The sequence below is a fragment of the Diuraphis noxia genome, unplaced genomic scaffold (assembly GCF_037042655.1).
Source record: "Diuraphis noxia isolate RWA-SAM2 unplaced genomic scaffold, SU_Dnox_SAM2 contig0003, whole genome shotgun sequence".
Lineage (NCBI taxonomy): Eukaryota > Metazoa > Arthropoda > Insecta > Hemiptera > Aphididae > Diuraphis > Diuraphis noxia.
In genome coordinates this window covers 8,016,454-8,041,046 of record NW_028301713.1, presented here as the reverse complement: position 1 = coordinate 8,041,046, position 24,593 = coordinate 8,016,454, and the positions used below count along the sequence as shown (strand labels likewise).

Genomic DNA, 24,593 nt, shown 5'->3' with positions numbered 1-24,593 from the left:
TAATAATATAACGAACTTTTAGCATCGTGTACCATCGGTCGTTCGCGGTGCCGGATCAGAGCTTCTGAGCTTTCCTTATCCTTGCACCCCGTCCAACGATGTCAGAAAGTCTTATACATAAAATGGGTCATTCGTTGCGTATATCAGAAGGAGGAGTGCGCTCAAGTACACCCCGGTATAATTTGATTTACTCATTTATCCGTCCTCGATATCGTCTTACCGAATTAAGGCCTTAGGGGTATTCAAAAATCTGTGATCGGAAAGCGTTTTTTATGATACAGAACATTTAATGGATGCACGCGAATGAATTCTGTCGGTGCTGGCGGCACATAGAGTATTTGTCTATATATTTATACATACATGTATATGTATAACGTCGATGACGGGACAAAACGAAAATAATCGTAACATTCCGACGTGTCATTTTATCGATTGACGCCGACGCGAGACCCGTCTGCGGATGTGGAGAAACAGTGTGTGTATATATAGAGAGAGAAACCGCCTCTCGCCGGGCCGCACACACCCTGCAAACCACGCTAAACCTTTTTTCTCTCACTCACTCGATTTGTGTGTGTGTGTGAGTGTGTGTGTGTGTGTGTGTGTGTGTGTGTGTGCGTGTGTGTGCGTGTGTGCGTGCGTGCGTGCGTCTCTGCTTTTTCGTTCTTTTTTACCCACCTATACATACACTGTATTACCGTCCGTTCCCGAGTCCGGTTTCGATTAGATTTCCCGACCCCGGGCAACTACTTCACCCACTGACACCCTCAACCCACCACTGGCCCGATGAGAGCGATAAATTGTTGGCGTGACGTTATTTTTCTTTCTCTCTCTCATACCCGGTGGTTCTTGTTTATTCGCGATGACACCACCGCCCTGTACAAAATAATAATTATATAATACTTTGAATTTATCCAAAACTACTATTCGAAACACGAATTTATATTATAGTATTATATTGTTATGTACTTGGTCCACGGGCCATTTCGATCATTTGCTGGAATATCTAACATATTATAATAATTTGTTTATCGGTTAAATGGTGGTTTGGATCTATCGATACTAACTTTGTTTATCGTATCCCTAATATTTCTGTTTTTGAGAAATTACACCATATTGAATGGTTGCTATAAATCTTCCTGCAGCTGCAGAAAGTACCTATAATATATGGGTTCGTTAACATAAACATTCTCGCCTCTCGGAGTGGAAAGATCCCAATAATTTTTAAAATATCGTATTGCCATTTTTTCAGATTATCAGTGTGATTCATTTATTTTTTGCGTAGGTAGATACCGAAATTAAATGCGAGTTTTATTAATTCAAAAAAGTTTTCGTTATGACTTACATTTTGACTTTTACACATTATATTATGATATATTATGTTCACCACTATCACTCTAACTATATAAAACTATCCACGGGATAGGCATAAAGTAATATTATGAATTATTTTATTCGTTAAGAACTTAGGTTATCATAAAACTGTAAGATCGCAATTTTCTTGTGGATCAAACCTTTTTGTCGGTCCCACATAAATTTCGAAATGATCAACTAAATCGTGCATACCATATGTAGGTCTCCGGTTTTATCTCGTTTTGGGGACATCATATTATACCTTACATCGATCATATACAGTCTCCTTATTTAATTACATTTAAATTTATATTATACACTCGTCGTGGTTGGATTGTATATTAGCTGTAGCTAATTAAGCGTTTTTCATCAGCACTTTCTTCCACACAGATCTTCAATATAGCGTCGTTTGGGAAAAATTAAATAGAAATTCATCCCTTTAATTTTTGTCAACATTATCTTCGTCAGTATGGTTTTTGCATGTCTCTATCCTCACTCATCTCTTCCCCAATCAGTGTGGACAGAGCGAGAGTTACAATGGTACCTATTGAGAGAGTTTCATCGAAATTCTCGTTGGATCATTACTTATTATTGTTTATTCTAACGCGGTGGTGGTTCAAAATCCCCTACACTTTTTGGCAATGCAGATCGTTATATTTTATTATGTAATCTTTAGAAAAGCTGAAAAGATTATTTTGTTGTTAACTATATTATCATACATTTCATACACTCTATAGTCTGATAACGATTATTATAATCTTAATGATATTATATTTTTATTTAGAATGTTAGCCTTATATTGTAAAGAAAAAATCAAATTAAATCTTAAAATCAATAAAAAAAATATTACCTTTACGTTTCTATTTATCACATATAATGGTGCAGAAGTTCTTGTTTCATATTTTCCTATAACTTTATGTGTAACTAATAGTTTGTAATGAATTACTCTTTGTATATTATAAAAAGTTTAATTAAAATCTCAATCTCACAATATAAAGATACTATACGCGAGTAACTTACGTTATGATATGTTTGGTATTTACCAAACACTGAATGTATAATATTATATTATATTATTGGTAGGACGTAGGTTACGTAGAGCGCAATTTGTGCTGTAATTTAGGACAAATACTATGCAGGAAATAAATGATTATTTTATTGTGAACCAGGCAATATCTCACTATCTCAGAAGATTTTTTTAATACTAATCTTAAGAATAACTATCATAAAAATAGAAAATCTTAAGATATTACGATCAATTTTAATCGTTTATATAAAAAAACTAATTACATGATAACATCATCTGGTTCACAGTAAAATATTCACCCTGTACATGTCTATAGGTATTGAGTATGCATAAAATACGTAGATATTTGTATAGAGTAGGTATAGTGTAATATTATAAAACATTAAATAACCTAGATTCGGATGATCCGTGATGTTTTTCACGATGACCCACGCTAGAAAACTACAGGGCTCACCTCGTTATAACTTTATTATGTTATATTTTGTATGATATAAAATATTTCCATGCACATGTATTATAATAATATCTACGAAAATTTGTTTTGCTGATGTTTGTTTCTCCATTTTTCTAAATACAGTTCCACGCAGTTCTTTAACTGCGCGTAAATATGAGGCAATTGAGGCATATAATAATATATTATGGTATAATATAATAGGTACCTACATATACCTAATATCATCATAACACCTGGAGCTTATATTTTTACATAGTATAATATTATAATATCTTTCTTCATTTAGCAGATGCAAATCTAAGAATAGAGTTGGAATGCTAATGATACTTTAGCAATCATCCCTTCATTTGGAATATTTTTATCTTCACGGTTGTTATATAGCTATATCGTACAGTATACATATACATACATATATGAATATACCTTAAACGAATTTATTTCTCCTTTTATCCACAAGATTAGCTCTCGTGCCAACCCGACCATGACCATATTAGTAATTTCTAAATTTTGGTAGCGTAGGTATACAACTGGTTCAATAATCACCACGAACAACCATAATTTCATCACCATAGCGATTGACCTTGTTAAAATATTATATAATTACATCTCCTCGGTATTAAGGCATTTTGCATTGATAAATCGGAAAACGTTTCTATAAAAATATTGGACGAATTGTCATACAAACTCAAAATCAATTACCTAATAAAATTATACCTATGCATTTGTATAAGCAGATGAAATAATATGTGAATTAGTATTTTAAAGTATGTATTGTTTAAACAATTAGTGTTTTTCATTGTATTACAACAATGATTTATAGACCTAGACACATACAACTTTTGACGTAGGTACTATAATGTAGATCAAATTTCTGTGTAGACTTATTTCTGTAGTTCATCGTAGATTTTTTTTTTTGACTTTCAACCGTGGAAACCCATTTTACGGGTGACTGATTATACTCTAAGTCGGTATGCATTAAGGTCATTTGATCGATAACCACACATTATTATCGACTGTCATACTTGTTAATTATTAGTACACCGGTGATTTTAACACGAACAGATGGTCATATAATTCGTTTGAAAATCTATTGCGAAAGATAACATTAGATCCAACCGTCCCGAGGTAATTTTGTTTCCCAGGCACGTCATAGCGCGGAATCGTCTTAGACTCCTGTTCGCTAGCCGCAGGGACCGAAATATGACGTACGAAAACGCTGAAAAATGGCTTTTTATGCGAACAAAAAGTTAAATTCATGGTGCGCCTTTGTTTCGATAATCTCTTACTATAATGCTAGTCGGTCACGTCGTTTTTTTTATCCGAGCACACAGAGAGCTGTTGTCCAATTTTGAGTGAAAAAAAGCTTTTGACACACACAAAAGCCGGATTAAAATTCACTCGATACTCGTAGAGCGTTTATTTCAACCCAATCAGATCGACGCACATAAGCTTCCGACAAATCGCGTGCGACCGTTATAAAACCGCATACAACGGTCGTATAGTTCACCTCACCCGCTGCGTCCTGTACCAGTACGCCGCTATTGATTTTAACTTTTTCGGCGTGTAATGATAAAAATAAATACACGAAAATACTTAGACAATCATATACACTTATGCCCAAACGCACACTCATTTGACGTCGTCATCACGCAACGATGATGATGCTGCTGCGTTAAGTTCCCGATAGGCGATAATACAATATATTATATACTTATATTTATGTACATGGAGATTTTTGTTGTAACAAAACATTAATTTTATAGATTATATATTAAAAAAATATTCTTTTACATGATTTAAAGTCAAAAAAACACGTTTGAACTTAAATTTATATTTTTTTATTTTTTTAAGTTTTTGTTTTAATAAAACACATCTATGTTTGCTAAATATACATTTAGGGTATAAATTTGCAGTTAAAAAGTTTTTGTGGGACAGAATCATTTTTTATATATATCAGATAATATTAGGTATGTATATAATATAATTCATACAAATTGTTAAATTCACAATTATGCGACGATTGTTGTTTAAGTAATTGTGTTGGGACGTATTGTGACAAATCGACGGGAAATCGTTTCGACAAGCCTTCACGCTCGCGTTTTCCGTCGGATCGACCAGAGACAAAACTTTATACGCCATTTGCCACACGGACGGCCGGTAAATTCCATCGATTCCGGTTGGTGGAGCGGAACCAGCAGCCGTTTATTATTATCGCCACGTCCGGTCTTCTATGTTGCACTTGTAGCGATAACGCGCCTGTGATTATTATACTATAATATATCATATTTGGTCGTAGTGCGTGATCGGTGACGCGCCATTTATCTATAGTCGTGATTTGGATGGAAGGGGAGGTATTCGTGAATACGACCATCGCGTCGTTGAAGAACATATTGGACCGAAATAATGAGTTTTTTTAGAATTTTTGGCAATACTATAATATTGTGAACTCGAAGTATAGTTTTTGATATCCATACGTCAGATAGATGAATTTTTATGATTTAAAATTGAGACGTTTTAAGTGAACAGATTTAAAAAAAAGTTAATACATCTTGTTGTTTTTAAATAATATATAATAGTCTTCCAGCCTTTATTTATTGTTTTTAACTACATAATATTGTGAAATGGTTTAACTAATTTTAAGTCTATTGCTACGAACATCTCATTCTACTTTAAATATTATAATCAGTAGATAATTATTGTGTAACAGCATTCATTTTTTTTATATCTAGTCATGACCCTTATTATATTATCGAAATCGATGTAATAATTTAACAAACAGAAGAATATTAATCATGTTTTATATTTTTTTTATTCATATTTCATGAATAAATATGTTATTTCCATTGTCAATAACAGTCGTAGCAAATATTTAAATCAATTCAAAAATTCATCTTTATTTTCAGCGTTTTTATGCACTAAGACTTCGGTCGGCACTTCCTACAATCGTTTCTCACACATGTTTTTTCATTTTTGTCACAAATTTCATAAGTTTATAATGCATAAAATTACTACCCCTACAAATTTTTAAGACCTACATGAAAATAATCTTATCCGTTTTACCCGGACTATCGAAATTGTTATTTTTTCTTAGAACTCAGATAAAGATCCCATTTAGAAACATTTCTATGTTAGACACCGTGGACGTTGGAGTATACAGCTCGTTTAAAAGGCATAGGCACCCAGAAGTGCGTTTCAATCCTTACAGTGCTAACAAAAATTTGACCACCAGCGTCACTGATTTCACTTGTCCGCGATCCGTACGGCGCACTCAAATTTATACACTTATCGTAATTATAGGTAGTCAATGTGTCATTTTTTTTATTCATTATTGCAAAAACATTAAAATATTTTCATTCAAACCATAATGCCGTAACAGTTTTCAACCTGGTGAACGGGACTTGCCCGTGTATATAATATTATAAATATCTATATGTTTACGGTGGGTCGGTGTCGCGCGCGCCCAGACCGGCCCCGTCGTCATGGATACCGCGCGCACCGCCTCCGACTATAGCGATCGAATGACGTCATCCATCCGGGGTTTTTGTGAATAACCTCATTGAAGAAAAATGGCCCACTTTTCTCGCACGCGCACAGGTTCTTCGTCAACAGCCGGAGCAGTGTATAATATATATAGAAACACACGTAAAATATTTATGTCTGCTGAGATAGTATGGGAAAAAAAATTCTGAACATATAAATTCACAGTCACCTAAACACCACACCCGCCGTGGTGATTTTCGATACCAATTCGCGAACTTATTATATTAAAATTGTACCTATATCTTATATTTTAACGACGCATTTGCACCTATATTATAATAATCGACAGGTCCGCGTGGAGGCTGGCTATCACCCACTCGACTGCACACTACATGATTTCGAGTAGGCACCTATACAATAATAATAATATTTTCACGCTCTCATTATCTATATAGACACTTTAATATATCACTAAAAGTTTAATCTCACAGAAAATCTACACTCGCTGCGTTATAGGTATAGGTGGTATATAGATATATTATGTGTGATGGTTAAAGACGAAACGGTTGGTAAATGGACGATATTTTTCTCTGCGTGTTTTTTATTTTAATATACGTAAAAAATATTAGAGCAATAATTTCTACATGTGGCAAAAGAAGTATAATATATTAATATGTAATAATATAAGGAATAAGGTTAATATTGAGTAAAGTTGATCAAAAAAAAAAAAAGGTATGAACTAAATTTTCAAATGTTTCCGTGTAGGCACATTAATGTAACATACCTAACATTAACCATGTTGAAATTTAAAAGTTGTGTTGCACTTTGAAAAATTAAATAATTTAAAATGTTAAAAAAGTGTGAAGTTTCAAATATACTTTTTAGTAAATAAATGGTTAAAATGGTTAAATTATTCACAAATTTCCTTGATTTCCAATTATTTTTTTAATATATTAATTCAAATTTATATTTATTTTTTTCTTATATAGAATCAACCACACATTCAATTAAATATTTAACAATTGAAACGCAATTTAATCTCTGAATTGTTTCCATCCACATTCAAACATTTAGAATTCGAGTTTATATAAAACAATTTACCTATTTATAAAATTAATTACATTGAAATAGGGCGGGAAGGGAATGACCTGGATTCGAAACACCCGGGTTTGTAAAGAGAGGGTGGGAGGGAGAGAGAAAGTCACGCCGTGTCGTTAAGTATTATTTGGTCTCAGGAGATCCGGCCATACACCCTCTCACTTCAGCGCATTACACGAGTCGGTTTCGGAGCGGAAATTAACAATTTCGGACGAAAAAAATAAATAACGCGCGACAAAGACTGCTGAGTGCAGTGTAAGTCGTAGATGTCACGGCGCGGCGCGGTCAAAGTCACCGGACTTTCGTGGTGCAATCACCGTGTGTATAATGTACTATAATATACAACTTTTATTATTGTTTCGGGGTTTTTATTTCCTTTTGTTTTCGTTTTATTATTATAATAATTATTATTATGATACGATGTTACGATGTTGCAAAAAAAAAAAAAAATGGGGGGACCGCCGTCCATTTGTCTCTGAGCGTGTTGTTTTCCAGGAGTGGTGCTGTTCTCGAGCACCGTGTACTTCGCCGAGGCGGGTTCCGATCAGTCGTTTTTCAAGTCCATCCCGGACGCGTTCTGGTGGGCCGTGGTCACCATGACGACAGTCGGATACGGTGACATGAGGTAACTTATAATTGCGAGCAGCCAGGAATACGACACCCGCCGACCATATACCATCACGACCGATATATACGCATAACAATAATATGTATACACTACTACTACGACTACCACGACAGATATTTACGACTCGTGACGTAACTCCATGGACCTATTGGACCTATGCGTAAACATCGACACACGACTTATCAGAAGCACAAACACATACACATACACACACACGCGTTCTAACAGTCAGACAAAACTATATCTGTGACTCTACATACTATTCTGTACGAGACATGCTGATGGAGAGAAAAATAAAGAATGGTAGAGAGAAATACAAATAGAAAGGGAAATGTGAAAAATACGAGACTTTTGAACGAAAGGGAGGGCGATGAGAAAGATATAAGTAATAAGATCGAGTAAAAGTTTCAAAACACTTTATCTCTCGAATATAGAGTAAACTTTATATAGAATACTCACGAATATATATTATATATCATCGTGATCATGGGGTTCTATATAATATTATATGATAATAATATGTCATGTTTTATGTACAATGTTTTATGTACAATGTTTTATAAATATTTTTGTACGAAAAATGTTTCGTTCTTGAGATGGGGGACGTCCATAATATAATAATAATATCGACGTCGTTGTCCACGCCGCCGATCGGGATCGCGAATTATTCGTTTATTATTATTTGAATTTTTTTTTTATTTTTTTTTTTTATTATATATAAACACGGTTATTATTATTATTTTATCGTTTTTATCGTCGTCATCATTACTATTATTATGATTTATTTATTTATTATTATTATTATTATTATTATTTTTTTTTTTTATAAGTCACAGTCCTAATGAATTTCAGGTGTGGTGCTATTCTCGAGCGCGGTGTACTTCGCTGAAGCCGGCTCAGAGAATTCCTTCTTCAAGTCCATCCCGGACGCATTCTGGTGGGCTGTTGTTACCATGACGACTGTGGGCTATGGTGACATGACGTATGATGTACTCAATTTCATTAAGACAAAATTAGACAGTTATTGAAATTTATTTTTTTCCATATTTTTAATTTTATTCACTAATAGTTATTTGCATTTTATTTTCTTTAACATTTTAGTGCGATTTATTACCAGAGAAAAAAAAAATAATAATAACACAGCAACAAAAATCGCATTAGACATATTTGTATTACATTGTGTTTTTCATAACCGTATTTTATTCGTTCGTTAATCTTTTACTTATTATTATTTATTTATTTTGTTTAACATCGTTAGCTTGTCATTAACATATTATTATTATTATTATTATTGTTGTCGTGTAAGCTGTCACTAATTTCGAACTGCCGTAGATCATTAGTTACGACTATAATAAAACTATATATAATGTTCTTTAACCAGCAAACACACGTCATACTTTAGACTTAAATTCATCACATTTTTGCGTTTATTTATCATATTATTTTTCTTATATTTATTACAATCACGTATGTATGGTAATATACAAGGTGTCTAAAATATTCGCAAACATTTTACACAACTTTCAGTTATTCGTATATGCATACAAAATATTTTTCGAAAACTTTCCAAGCACCCTGTGTATACAGTAAATGAATACATAATGTTAAGTATTTTTATATTATACGTATTTGACACATTAGCAATAGTTTATTAGAAAAACTTACCAACATTTAATTTCTTCCAGATAGTTATTATTATTATTATTTGTTTTGTTCGAAGATTTCGTCAAATACTGAATATTTTAGAACAATAAAATTCTATGTTCGATTTAAACAATATTGTTGTTATAAATTATAGTCGTCTTGTCACTGTACGCTCCATTAGGGTTTGCAAAGATTCCCAATTCTGTATAATAATGTCATCATCATCATCCACGTGCACATTTAGTGAAATATAATAAATATATTTATGCCTAAATTATGCCACAATATAGTTTCGATTGCAGTTCTCCGATCGTTATTAGAACATCGTAGATGTACCATTTAATATCGATAGAGAATCTCGGTTTAGATCGATCGGAGAACATAATATTTTTATTATTTAGGTAGATATTAGAAATATTAGTAATACTTATCTAATTGAATAAAACAATATTATTATGTCTGGTTTTGTTTAACCTTTATAATTTTTTTATTATGTTTTTTCGTTTTTTTTTGTTTTTTTTTCGGTTTTTGTCTCTTTAAATTAATTATTTAATATATATATATATATATATAAAAACACTTAAAAGTTTAAAGAATTTTATTTATCGTGTAAGTAAGATATAATCGTCATACCATACGACACATTATTTTTTATTTTATTATTTTCTTCTGTCGATTAGAGGTACCACCTGTTATAGGCAGACTTATAAATTATATCTAACATCAGCTGTTCACTAACACATATAGTTACTATATACACATATTATAGCCTTGACAAAACTATATAATATATGAATCATTACTTGACTGTAAGTCAATTTTTTGTAACTACATATACGAATTTATACATGACATAGTTGCAACAGCACGAAGTGCAGAGTCGTAGTTGAATTTTGCAGTTTTGACAATACTTATTACCCACATAATATAATATTACACTTACCAACTAACAATAATTAGTCTGTTGATCTAGCAATATCATTTTCCCGTAGTCGTTTGTGCATGCATTTTTTTTTTTTTACTTTTGAACTTCGTATTGTTTGACGTACCGTAGTATAATAGTCGTTTATAATATTATTATTATATTAGACATTATTGCATGTTCTTAGAAATGTTATTTTTATATAAGTAATATACCAACTACCTATAATAGTATAACGATAAGTGTAAATTATACAATCATCGTGTTTGCATTATTATCTATACTTAAAGAATCTCGAATATAATATAATATTATATATATATATATGTGTATATATATATGTATTTATTTATAAATCGTGTGATTGTTAAGACGATTTTGTTTTTGAAATTGTTTTCTAAATATCACACGAGGGATTCTATTCAAGTGGTGTATGCGTGTGCGTGTGCGTGTTTTTTTTTTTTGAAAATCCGTCATTGGTCATTGTCCTCCTGACAAGTCTTGTGACATGGAATGATACTTACCCACATTTTCCAAACGCCCGTTTATGTTTTTGGCTTTCTCGCCTCGATTTTGCAAGCGCTTCACATGTGGTGGATATTTATACGGCACATATTATTTCCATGGTCTGCTTAAATATTTATAATTTAATACAGGTCGATTATATTATCATCGCAGACCACTCAATATTCCTCAATAACCCAATCTAAGTCCATTGCGCGTAATTTTATAGTAGTGGGAGTGTGTGATACAAAGTGTGTATCGCATCTATTTATTGTAAAAAGCCTTCTTTGTCGAAAATAAAACTAAAACGCCTAATTGAGTTATAAATCTGAATTTTAGTCGGTGTTGAATATTTTTTTTATTTTTTATTGTTCGCAAATTGATCAATTGTCAAGATAAATCAACAACAATTTTGGCTATAACCATTAAAAAACTGAAATTACGTGCTTGAAATTTACTAAATCCACAGGGTTAGATAGAATTAGGTTACCTGATCAAGGAAAGTCCTAGAGTGTTCTGCGATCATAATATCATCTTGTATAGTATTATACTATTATCTAATTTGATAAAAAAAATACTGAATCCTACGATGCGTGTGCAACATTGTGATGGCCGTTTGTTGTTTTTGTTTTCCATTTTAATTTGTTCGTACAAATATAACTTACTGTGCAAGCTTTATTAGTGAAAGATTATGATCGTTAATTCCAAACAAAAACAAATAATTTTCTATACCAATGCTTATACGCAATACATATATTATAGGTACTACTAATAATTATAATGTATACTAGATACCTGTTAATCGGCTGATCCAGAAATTAGTGTTATCCATTTCGGATATTTTATAATAATATTAATTACAATTGTTTTGTTATATTATATCGATAATCTGCCAAACTAGTAATCTAAAATTTAGTACTTCATCAGGCATCATAATTTTTGTTTTTAAATCAGTTTTGAGTTATACAAAAAGTGACTAACCGTATAGCTTAAATTCAAAAAATATGATTTAAAACAACATGTAATTTTTATTTCATAACCGAGAGCAGCTGTATATCTAATTTTCCGAAAAATTGTATTTATTTGTAATTTATTATTTCGGTGTATTAATATCGGACATTGAATAAACCGCTGCACATGAATTGCGTCCCAAAGATATTTAACGACTACACGAATTGCGTCCCAACAACCATATTTAACAACTACCCGAATTGCGTCCCAACGTAAAAACATTATTTTCCTTCTCATTTCATACAGACTTAGGACTGTCGATAGTAAATTACGACTATCAGTAGGTTAAAAATATTGTTTTTTTATCATTGTTATGCAATTAGATGTAAGTAAAATAAAATGTGTAGGTTAATAATATAATAGTTAAAAAAAAATATATATAAAAAAAATGTATATAAAAATTATATATATTATTTTATGTATATAAAAAAAGTTATAATTAAAAAATTGGTAAAAACTTGAATGATACTTTTTAATATAATCAAGACGGGCTAATTGGCCACTTTCATATTTTGTCTTAATGAATTTTCTTTTTCACATACCATCATTCGTCTGTTTTTAATTACATGAATACTTCATTGTTTAATATAAGTTTCTTTTTGTACATTTTTTAAAACATCTATAAATGGAAATATATTCGGGTGTGCTAAGTAAAACATACTGTTAAACTTGGAGTGGAAGGCTTCACAACTATTCGTAGTTCAAATTATAGAACATGAGTATTGAGTACATTGCCCATACAGAAGGCGGGAAATCACAATCAGGCTTTATGTATGTATTTAATATATAATCGGAAAATTTCTGTACTTTTTCATTTTCGGGTAAAATGGATTCAATATCGTCAGTAAAACAATCCTCCACTTCATCTGGTTTTAAAAATGGGAGACCAAAAAATATTTAATTATAATAATTTATAAGCAATTGTTTAAACAAAACCGGACGCGATCCATGCAGTAGATTAGATAATGTCGGACGCAATTCGTGTACCCGCTTGGCGCTTATCAATTTTTTTATTTCGGGACGCAATTCGTATGTAGTCAAATAAACAGTATTTTTTTTATAAATGATGATCATTTAAAGCGGCAGTTTGGGTAGGTTGTAAGACCTCGCTATTTCAATCCGATCATCCAAGCGTGGTCACCGTTTCATTCATATGTTTTTGCGTATACGCGTACTGTTCAGTAAATTATACAGATATAAAAATCGCATAATAATAGTATCAATTATGCGTGTGTTTCGTTAAAGCATGTTATTACATAGGTATGTATTATATTATAATAATATATTATAATTAACGGTTTAGTTATTTGTGTGTTTTACATCTGCGTTTGTACGTTTTCTGTCATTTTTCCGTTTGTAATTTTTTTTCTTATATTAATTTCATACATATTATCATGTTATTAATAGAAACGATAAAATTTATTATACAAAAAATAAAAATGCCACCGCCACGCAACCCTCCACTAGTCATCGTGTCATACATTATGATATAATAATTATATTGTTCGCTCGCCGGAACACGTCGACATGTGACATATTTGAATGTGTTTCAGACCAGTGGGCGTGTGGGGGAAAATTGTCGGCTCGCTGTGCGCGATTGCCGGTGTGCTCACAATCGCACTGCCCGTGCCCGTCATCGTGTCCAACTTCAACTATTTCTATCACAGAGAGACTGACCAAGAAGACATGCAATCGCAGAACTTCAACCACGTCACCAGCTGCCCTTATCTTCCCGGTACTTTAGGTGGGTATCCGAGGCGAGAGCTGTCAGTCGACGCGCCATCGCTTCCGCTCGAGTCATGGCGCGGTCGACGTTCGCGTACAATATAATATTATGCCCATGGCTTCTATATATAATATACATGTGTGTATATACCGCGTGTTGTACATATATACATATAGTAGTACAAGACGTACAGCGAGATGGTCTTCAACCAGTGGGTCGCGATTGGATTAAAAACAATTTAAAAGGTCGTAATAATGATACCCATGTACTATTATCAAACGCAGTATGGTTATTAGGTGTAAATTAAATAATATATTATATATAGTAACAGAAGCACACATTCTTATACATGCTCAGCCTCCATTTTTTTGCTAATTTATTCAAATTTTTTTTTTTCAATAATTAAATACAATTACGACTGGAGGACCATGTTTAAAATATTGAATTACCATTCAACGCTTTTCACTGATATGGACGTACTATAACGTTCCTTTGTTTATAAAATTATATAGTTGAGTTCTCAGTTTGGTAATTATATTGAAAAATGCAAAAAAAAGTTAACGATAATTCAGGGTCAAACAAAACAATGTTCATTTGTATAGAAGATACCTATTTTAAATTATTATTATTTCTAGGGATATCTAAGTGACTTATTCTTAATTATAATACTCGTAAGTATATATACGTAGATGCTTTAGCTAGGCGCCATGTTTAGTTACCCTGGGCTGTATGAATTTAAAACTTAGAATTTAAAATATATTATATTTTAACTTTAATGTATGGTTTAATGCATGTGTTGTTGTACTTATCGTTTAGGAATATTAAAAATCAAACCGATTTAGTAGAGATGGGTATTTTCGATATTTGAATAAATTTATTGTTAAGGGAAAAAAGAAAAAATGGGGGTAATAATGGTTGGCGAATCACCCTATAAATACTAATAACTAGTAGTATAGGTAGACATAAAGTACCTACTATAGAAAATCGGTCAAAAAAATCGGTCGCGAGTCAAAAAAGGTTGAAGACTACTGGTATGTATATAATATAAAATTTATATATATATATTATATCTACACACTGTATGTTTACTTATTATTTATTACCTACCATCATTATTTTTTTGATTATTATTATTATTTTTGTTTCGTTGTTGATGTCGTTATTGTTATAGAAGACCGTTTAACTCACCTATATGTATACCCTATGTGTATATACTATACATACTTTCTCGAGAAATTTTTGTTTTTTGTTATTTTTTATTTGTTTTATATATTATATATATACTTGGGTACATGGGACTTTTTGAAGTACCAAATATAATGATTGTAACTCTACGTTTTTGCAATAAAAATCAATTTTTTTTTATCGTAGTGATTTTTTGTTTTTTTAGGGGGGTTAACACTTCTATTTTAAGTCATGCCATTTTAATTTGAAATACTAGTGTATATAAGATTATAACTAAATCGAGAGTAGGGTGACCCGAGTAATATATCTTTGGATTGTTCTAAGTATAAAGCAACGGGGAAAAAAAATTAAATTTCCTTTCGTCCAAAGTGAAAATCAACAAACACGAATTTATTTTACCTACGAACTTTCATTACTATGATATTATAACTTGTAACTTTTAAAAATTATAATAATTTTTTTTTAGAAACACGATTTTGTACGAGTATTATACATTATATTTCATGCTATTCGATGCCCGAGCGACTACATCGTTCGTTATAGATAATAAATATAAATAAAACTTTTCTCATCACGAAACGGAAACGAAATAATAGTTTTATTGTTCGTGAAAATGGACAGGAACGGGTCACCCTAGTCTCTACAGTACATATAATATATTTTATAATATAATAGGAGTTGCGGGAAGTCATAGAACTTTCGCACACTTCTTGTCTGAATTTGCGAAGACATAGACGATTAAAATAATGAAAAAAAAAGAAATTCGATGATATACGTCTCTTGCCTACCTCATTTTTATATAGTTAATAATGATAATAACATATTATAATACGTAAAATGTTATGTGTGCACCAGTAATCTTTTCGTGCTAATCTGTTGTCGTTGTTATTTTTCCTCTTATGTATAACGTTTCCGTTTCGCGCCCACTACAGGTCAACACATGGTGAAATATCCGTCGGGTGGTGACTCGACGTCGGACCTGATGGATTTGGAGTCGGCCGACAATTGCCTGCTGGACGCCGAGCTGGACGAACCGCCACTGTCGTTGCCGCCGCCGCAGCAACCCAAAAAGTTCAACAGCTGCGCCACCGTGGTCAGGCTCAACAACAATAGCATCAAAAGGTTCAGTGTCGAAACTGACGTCTGACTAGCAGGTGCGGTATTAGCACGCGTGCGAAACATAGTTACCTATGTAATGTATAATACGTTTTATAATTTTAAATAATGTTTAAAAATGTGTTTTATCGTCAGACGACACAGCTTTTGTCTCTTGACGTTACGATCCACAACATCACATGATAAAATGAATAAAATGTATGGAAAAAAGTCCCGAAAAATCTTCCATGTATAATTCTATGCCTATATAGAATAAGAAACGAAATGCCGTGAGTCTGTTAATGGCTAGGTAACTGTTGTGGGTTCTAAACGGCTAAATTAATTTTAGAATATCTAATTTCGTATTCAAATTTTCGATGATTAATCGTGGTCTTTGAATATGATGAAAGTTAAAATAAATGATCTGATTATCAAGTAGTTAAAAAAAACCAATCGATAAAACATCGTTATTCTAAATTTGTATTAAATATGTACTATAATATCTTATATTAATCAATATTAAAGTATCGGAATAAATAATTATTAAAATTTGTAGTTTACTATATTGTGTAGAGTTAGTGCTTTCGTTTTCTACACCAACATTATTTTTTACGACGTAATCTACTTTGTTATAGCCATAACTCTCAGGTTATATTTGATTTTCGTATAAAAACCAAAAAATTTTTATCTATACGAGTACACACTGTAATTTATCGCATTGTTATTTTAGATTCATAGAATCTGTTATTAGTTCCAAACAGTTTATTCGATTTTAAAATATTATATAAATCACTTTCACTCCTGATCAATTTTTATAAATCGAGCTTATGATCTATCTGCCTTCACCAATATATGTTATATAGAACCATGATATTAACCAATAATGTACACACTTGTTCATAAAAAATATCCTATGTTAAGCGATCTACTAGTGAACTGTAATAATGAACTTATTTCGCTGCATTCAAAATTTTCGTATTAAGGTATCGTCGGTATCGAAAACCTCCAACCGTTTAACTATTTGAAGCCATTTAGCAATCCGATAAGTTTTTTTTTACCGCACCCCGCGACGCCCTTATTGTAACAATATCATAATAATCTTCATTTTATTGTTGCAATATTCTATACACTTATATGATCAGCTATCGTGAAACACGCCAATCGTTTAATTTCCGTATCGGTACCAGCCATAATATCTAAAAGTTGTATCTGACGACTTTGTAACTTTCGTTTTAGAAACCAATTAAAACTTTTGCATCGCCAGAAATCTATAGATATATTACTATAAATTGATAAAATATAATTTCATTAGTTTTTACACACGACCTTCAAAACAAAAACATTGATTGAGAAAGGTATCAGAAACCTACCTAAACGTTTTGGGCTCGAAAAAAAAGTATTTTTCGAATACCAGCATAGCCGTGATTGCGTGTAAAATGTATTATTTTCTGTCGCTCGTAATATTGTCCGTATTTTATAATTGATAATGCCCGTATCGTGTTCGAAGTAGGTACTCAAAATGAGATGTATGATTAAATTATATTATGTAGGCATCAACAATAACTATAAATGTGAAATTATTTAAACCATGTGCTTACAATCAAACATATACGATATAATACATATAAAGTATTAAGTTTTATCCGTGTATGAAAACAAATTAGTTTACATCAACCTTACATAAGTATTGGTTTTATTTTCGATTGAAATGACCTAGGTAGTTAGGTTATCACAAATAATATTAAATTATTTATTATTTCATAGTAATATTTTATATGATTTGTTCATTTAGACATTTAGAAGACAAAATAGATTCTACAGGGATTTCATGGTTATTGATTATTTTATAAATTTATTTTGTTCTCTTTGAACATCCTAATAATGACGTTATGTTATTCAGCTATGGTTTTTTAGCTGTAGGCCGAAATGAAAAAAAACTACTTGCAAATAACTATATCGATAGGCTTATTCATAGTATTGTAATAATAAACAATTGTATTTTTTGATAACGAATATTGTATAATAATTATGATAATTTAACTTATATTGATAATGTTGTTTATAATTCTAGTATTCAAATTGCAATCCGGCGGCCGTCCAGGTCTCCAAACGCCTATAAGGTGCTGTGCTGTGATAGCTAAGATGTTTCCTTCGTTAAGTTACCTCCGACAAGTTTATTTATAATATTTTTTTAAGCGAATATTAATAACGATAATAAAAATTGTACTCGGAATCCCACTCTTTTGATGGGATAATTTTCTAATAATATAATATGTTACATATACTACCGCAATTATTATTATCCACAGCCGTGAGGAAAAAATACAATAAACGGATCATCTCAAATTGTTTTAATTCAAATTGTACGGGTTTTAATACTATATATTATATATATGCTATACCTATATACCGATAAGCCTTATTTGACTGGATAGAAAAAAAAACAATATTTCTAATGCGTATTTAATTTATTTTATTTTTATCTTACAAGCCACCGCCGAAACACATACGAAACTTAATGAAAACATAACGCGTTGGAGATGAAAAGCTATTACAATTTTTTAAATACGATTTTTTCCCTTTTTATAATATAAAATCTGTACCGATTATAAATATTCTCGTAAAAATCTTTTTATGATATTTTTGATCGCCTGTAGTGTTTATTACCTATATAATAAATTATTAGTCGCGAGTCTTCCGCGTTAAAATAATATTAATAATAATAATAATAATAGTAGTAGTAGTAGTAGTAATAATAGTAACAGTAATGATAACGAAATAACATTATATTATTTATTATATTATCTCTTTTTGATTTTGTATTTATTATATTTTATACGTCAACATTCTTAGCGCCGTGCACATTGTATATTTAACGCCAATAATACGGACAATGATTAATCCGTTTAAAAATACATATTTTGGAAAATCAAAATAATTGTTTTACGCCTGTTATGTTCGGAGATTTGTAGGGAACGCGACAAGGACATATAATATTATTTAATATTGTTATTATATTATTTTATCGATTGATTCGCGCCTGTTCGGCGACCATGACAAGTAGGTAGGTATGCGTAGTGAGGACCCCAAAATCAATAGATAATACTCTTTTACGAATTGATTTGTGTATAATAAAAAATAATATTTAGATTATTAATATCGATATTATTGTTATCATTATCGTTTATATGGTTGAAAATACCTAATCGTTATAGTGTTTCGTGAAATAACACGTCATGTTATACCTACATAATAGAATTCAAAGAGAGGTTGACCGTCGTTTTCGATGGACTCGCGTATCCATAATCAATAACTTTTAAGTCAATAAATAATAATCAGCAGTGTTTGTCCCCGTTAATCGCTTGTTTTCTATCGGATACGTTTGAATTGCGGTTTTAGAAAATTTTTACTTGCCTTATTAGAGATACAGGATCGTAAACATTTATAAAAAACTGAATTCCAAAAAAAAAATTACTATTTTAAAAACGTACTAATTTACTATCATACGTAACCTGCAATCTATGTAAATATTTTAAAAGTTTAAATATCTACCTACTAGTTTTTATCAAGGACTTATAAGTACTCAAAATATTTTATTTAATAATATCATTGCATTTATTTCAAAGTTTAGTCGATAGTGCAGGGTAGGGAAGTGCCACCAACAATATAATAATATATTATAAAAGAATATTTATATAATATAACCTAACCTAAATGCTCTAAAATCTATCCAAAAATCAAAATATTTAAAAAAATATCCATAAAAGTGTTTTATAATAAAGACCTAATTTGTTATTTATCACAGAAAATCAGTGTGATACATTTTTTTAATATTTTAGAGTGTTTATTAATAATTCTGTGTAGCTGAAAATGCATCTGTGAAGGTATTTTTCTGTGTCAATACAATACTATATTGGAACTGTATTATTCATTTTTTTTTTTAATAATATACAAAAAAATGAAAATCGAGATTACAATATTAAATATAGTTAAATATGCGTACGACTAAGTATCCTATAGCTGTTAAATTATGATCATTGCATTAAGCCCAAGAACATTTCTCGAAATGAGTTTTTCATGAGCATCCACCATCCCCCCTACAAAAAAAAAAAAATGATAGATCCTATTTTATAATTGGTGGACTGTCGTGTTCGAGGACAATCACTGTACAGTAAACAACCTGCAGTATAACACGATATTATGGTTGTCATTTAAAATTAATTGACTTTAGCTTCACGATTTATATATTATTATTGTTATTATTATTATTATTATTATTATCATTATCGTAATTTGTAACGCGATTTTCGGTCCATATTATTATACTGTTTGATTTTGAACGGTACCCAACCTGCAAGAACAATTTTATTTAAGACATGCGCCTCCACGCAACGCGAAGGGTTAATAATTATATTATGATATACGGATATACCTAACTATATTATCATGGGCATGGGTGCCTATATGATGTGAAAAATTTAAGCTTTTTGTATAAACCTATATATATATATATATATATATATATATCACAACGATAATAATAATGGTATTGATTAATACTTTCATTTTTTTTCACTGGTATTTATACTATATTTAATATATAATAATTATGTGTATTAACGTTTTCTTTACCGACGTATTCATTATTAAATTATTATTACTATTAAAATTATATTATTATTATTATTACTAATATCGCTTCTGACGATTAAATCACAATTATTATTATTATTATTATTATTATTATTATTATTATTGTTGTTGTTGTTGTTTGATATGACCTATTATTATACGTTATATTGTTAAAAATAAAAATAAAACCACGTGTACAACTTGAAATTTATTATAAAAATATAATACGTGTACAATAATAATAGTAATAATAATAATAATAAATATTTTATTATTATATATACAATCAACCAGAGCGTGTTATTATAATTTAATAAACTTGTCAATTGCAATGGATTGGAAAAAAAAGGCTGCACAATTAATATTATTGTTATTATAATATTTACGTACATAGAGATTAGAATGATTTTGGTTTAAAAAAAAAAAAATCATAAAAAAAAAGCGAATAAGACGAAAATATAACTTTTTTCACAAAACGATTGGTCGGGTTTCTTTTTTACATTGCAAGCGATATGACCACAGCCAAAAACTCGTTGTTTTTGTTACACGACCGTCGATGAATTTTGTTTTTCGATAAACCCATTTACAACACGCCATACGTATCGTTCGGCCATTGCGCACAACGCGGATTTTATGCGATTTTCGTGCGAAAATAAAAGCTTTTTTTACTGCACTTCTTTATCGTTGTTTTGAATTTTTGTTTTAAGACCATGTTATATTCTAAGGGAGTAGAAATTTTTAATATATTATTAAAGTAAAAGCAACGAAATAAAAAAAATAAAAATAATAATGGTAAATACGTTTATAATATTATAGGCGTACACAGCTCCCCACGCCGTATGAAATATGAATAAATGTAATACCAAAATAAAATTTAAATATAATATTGTTTAAAAAAAAAAATGATTTTCCAAATAAAATTTCATAATTATTATTATTATCGACAATCTTTATGTGTATTTTTGAAACGATTAATCGGTGCATAACGTGCCGCGATGTCGTCTTATTTGATTTAATAATAATTTAAAATAAAAATATTCTTAAGATGAGCGCGAGCATATTGTTTATAGGTAGGTACTACGCTTCGCGGGTTTTAGCATTAATAAAATATAATATTTCGATTGGAAAAGCATTATCATTTATAATAATAATATAATTATGTATAGGTATTAGGTAATAATAATACATTCAATATTGTTATCAAAACAAATCTCAGACGTGTTATTAATTAGATAATTGTTGATGATTTTATTATGTTAATAGTTTTGCGCGGGAAAAGGCAATAATGATATAGTTGCTATATTTTTTCTTAAATTTATATTTATTAGGTTTTTTGATTTTTACTTTTTGGGAAGTTTCTTAGACTAAAATGAATAATGATATTATATAGGTTGTTAAACCCGTAAGGTTAGGTAGTGCGTGCCTATACAATATTATTAAAATATATATTTTTTTTTATATACAACAGCACTTTACACATTTCAGCGCAGACGGAAATCTGAAAACGAAATCCACAGCGTGTGATTATTAAACAATTATTTCTAATAGTTATATTTTTATTTTTGTTTATTACCTCTACTATACCTACCTACCACGCATATGTGTATAATATAATATAGTTATCGATCGCTAAATCCGAATATTATGTCACAACAACAACAACATTTATGGTCACATCTAGGTTCGAGTGGGTGGGCACTAATCATTATTAATCATTCATTGCTGTAAAATATATTTCCTGTAAAAAAAAAAAAAATAATAATAAAAATTCATCCAAAACGAATATTATATATATTTCGAGACAGGCGTGTGCGTTGTGTTCTTCCTATATATAATATTATATTATTTTCTATAGGAATATTATTATTACAATATAACTACTATGCGATAAATAATAAAATTATATTATTAATAATATTAAAGGAGCACACAACACAAAAATTAAGTTTTTTTTATTTGAAAGGATATTCAATTATAAGGATAAAGTTATAAGTTTTACGTTTCTACTCACATTATTAAATAAGTTACGAGCAATTGAAAAAAGACGCATGACGTCATTGGGCCTTACTCTTCGTAATCGCCTATCTTATACGTGTAAAAGTTCCTCGCTTCTCACAACGATTTACCCACCTAAACATTCTATTTTTGAAATTTACGTATAAATGTGTGGTTTTGTGTGTTTAAGAGGACGCAAGAATCAGAATTTTTATATGACGTTTAGTTTTTTAAATATTAAAAATCTTAAAAGAGAAATTTTGGAATTTTCATTTCGTGTTTAAATCGCCATGGAGCGCCGTTTAACAAAAATATCACTTTTAAGATTTTATATATTTAAAAAACTAAACGTCATATAGAAATTCTGATTCTTGCGTCGTCTTAAACACACAAAACCACACATTTATACGTAAATTAACTTTCAAAAATAAAATGTTTAGGTGGGTAAATCGTTGTGAGAAGTGAGGAACTTTTACGGGTATAAGATAGGCGATTACGAAGAATTGGACCCTAATGACGTCACGCGGCTATTTTACATTTTATAATATCTCTTAAAGTAATTATTTTTTTTTGCATCAGATTTTCACTAAATCATTTCATATAGCCATATCTAAAATAATTTAACATTTAAAAATAATTTAAATATTTTTTTTTGTGTTGTGTGCTCCTTTGTCCTCTCGTCATCATAATCATTATTATTATTGTTGCTGTTATTGTTATTTATTATTATTTGCTATTGTTATTATTACAATATTACTACTACTACTACTGAGCTATAATACTACTATGAATACTAATAATGATTATTATTATCTGACTTCTTTATGGGCGTTCGCCAATCGTCCGAGACTATTTTTCTCTCAAACTATAATAATATTATTGTACGGTTATAAACATTATTTATATTATTATTATTATTATTATTATTAAAATACCTACCAATAATAATATTATTATATCTACTGCTATGGTACCTGCATAAATGCATATTGCACATACTGCAGCTGGAGACTGCAATAAATTGTTTTCGACGCGTGTAGATTGTCGTCGTTGAACTAATAAATTATATAAAAGTATTAGTGCATTAATTCATCGATGCTCTGCATATTATGACGATAACGAAACGAAATTATTATATTGTAATGACGATGACGATAATATTAATTATAACAATAATAATAGTAATAAAAATAAAAATAATAATAATGAGACTAAAAAATTAAAACGTTAACAGTTTTAAAACCCAAACGAATGAGATCGTAAAATAGTAAGGTAGGTACTTATAATATTATAAAAATGAAAAATCAATAGTTTAAAATAATACATAAAAACTATATTAATATCGACGAGATAATTATAACATACATTACTATTATTATTATTATTATTATTATTACTATTACTATTGCTATGATATTATTATTATTATTATACATATTACATAATATATATATATATACATACATTCCTAGATTTGTTCTGTAAATAAATAATTAAATCGTTTATATAAAATTTGTTTTTGTTTCGATTTGATTTTTTTTTATTGTAATCCAATGATCATATTATTATTATATTGATATGTATTATTTAGTAGATATTATATAGTTATTTTATATACATATATATACTTATTATATATATATATATATATATATATGTATATATAATATCTATATATAGTCGATGTAATAATTTTAATTTAGTATCTATATATATATCAAACAATTATTTGTAAAATGATCGTTGTATATTGATTGAAAAAGAAATCAGCATGTTATTGTTAAATAATAATAAAAAATTTGAAAAAAAAAAACTAAAAAAAAAACTAAAAAAAAAAAAACC

General features: G+C 29.9%; 1 protein-coding gene across 8 annotated transcripts in view; it reads left to right on the top strand.

Moving 5' to 3' along the window:
- Nucleotides 1-23,677, top strand: part of Sh (Potassium voltage-gated channel protein Shaker) — a 201,757-nt gene extending 178,080 nt beyond the window's left edge. For 4 of the 8 annotated variants that reach the window (XM_089223076.1, XM_015514171.2, XM_089223078.1 and 1 more), the window contains 4 exons: nucleotides 7,905-8,034; nucleotides 13,672-13,862; nucleotides 15,962-16,183; nucleotides 18,196-23,677. In XM_089223076.1, the coding sequence (XP_089079202.1) occupies nucleotides 7,905-8,034; nucleotides 13,672-13,862; nucleotides 15,962-16,176 (536 nt within the window). In that variant the 3' untranslated portion in view covers nucleotides 16,177-16,183; nucleotides 18,196-23,677. Of the gene's footprint in view, nucleotides 1-7,904; nucleotides 8,035-8,889; nucleotides 9,058-13,671; nucleotides 13,863-15,961; nucleotides 16,184-18,195 lie in introns of those variants that run through there. The other 4 variants (XM_089223077.1, XR_016190877.1, XM_089223079.1 and 1 more) reach the window with 4 other exon arrangements.
- The last annotated feature ends 916 nt before the right edge of the window (nucleotides 23,678-24,593 follow it).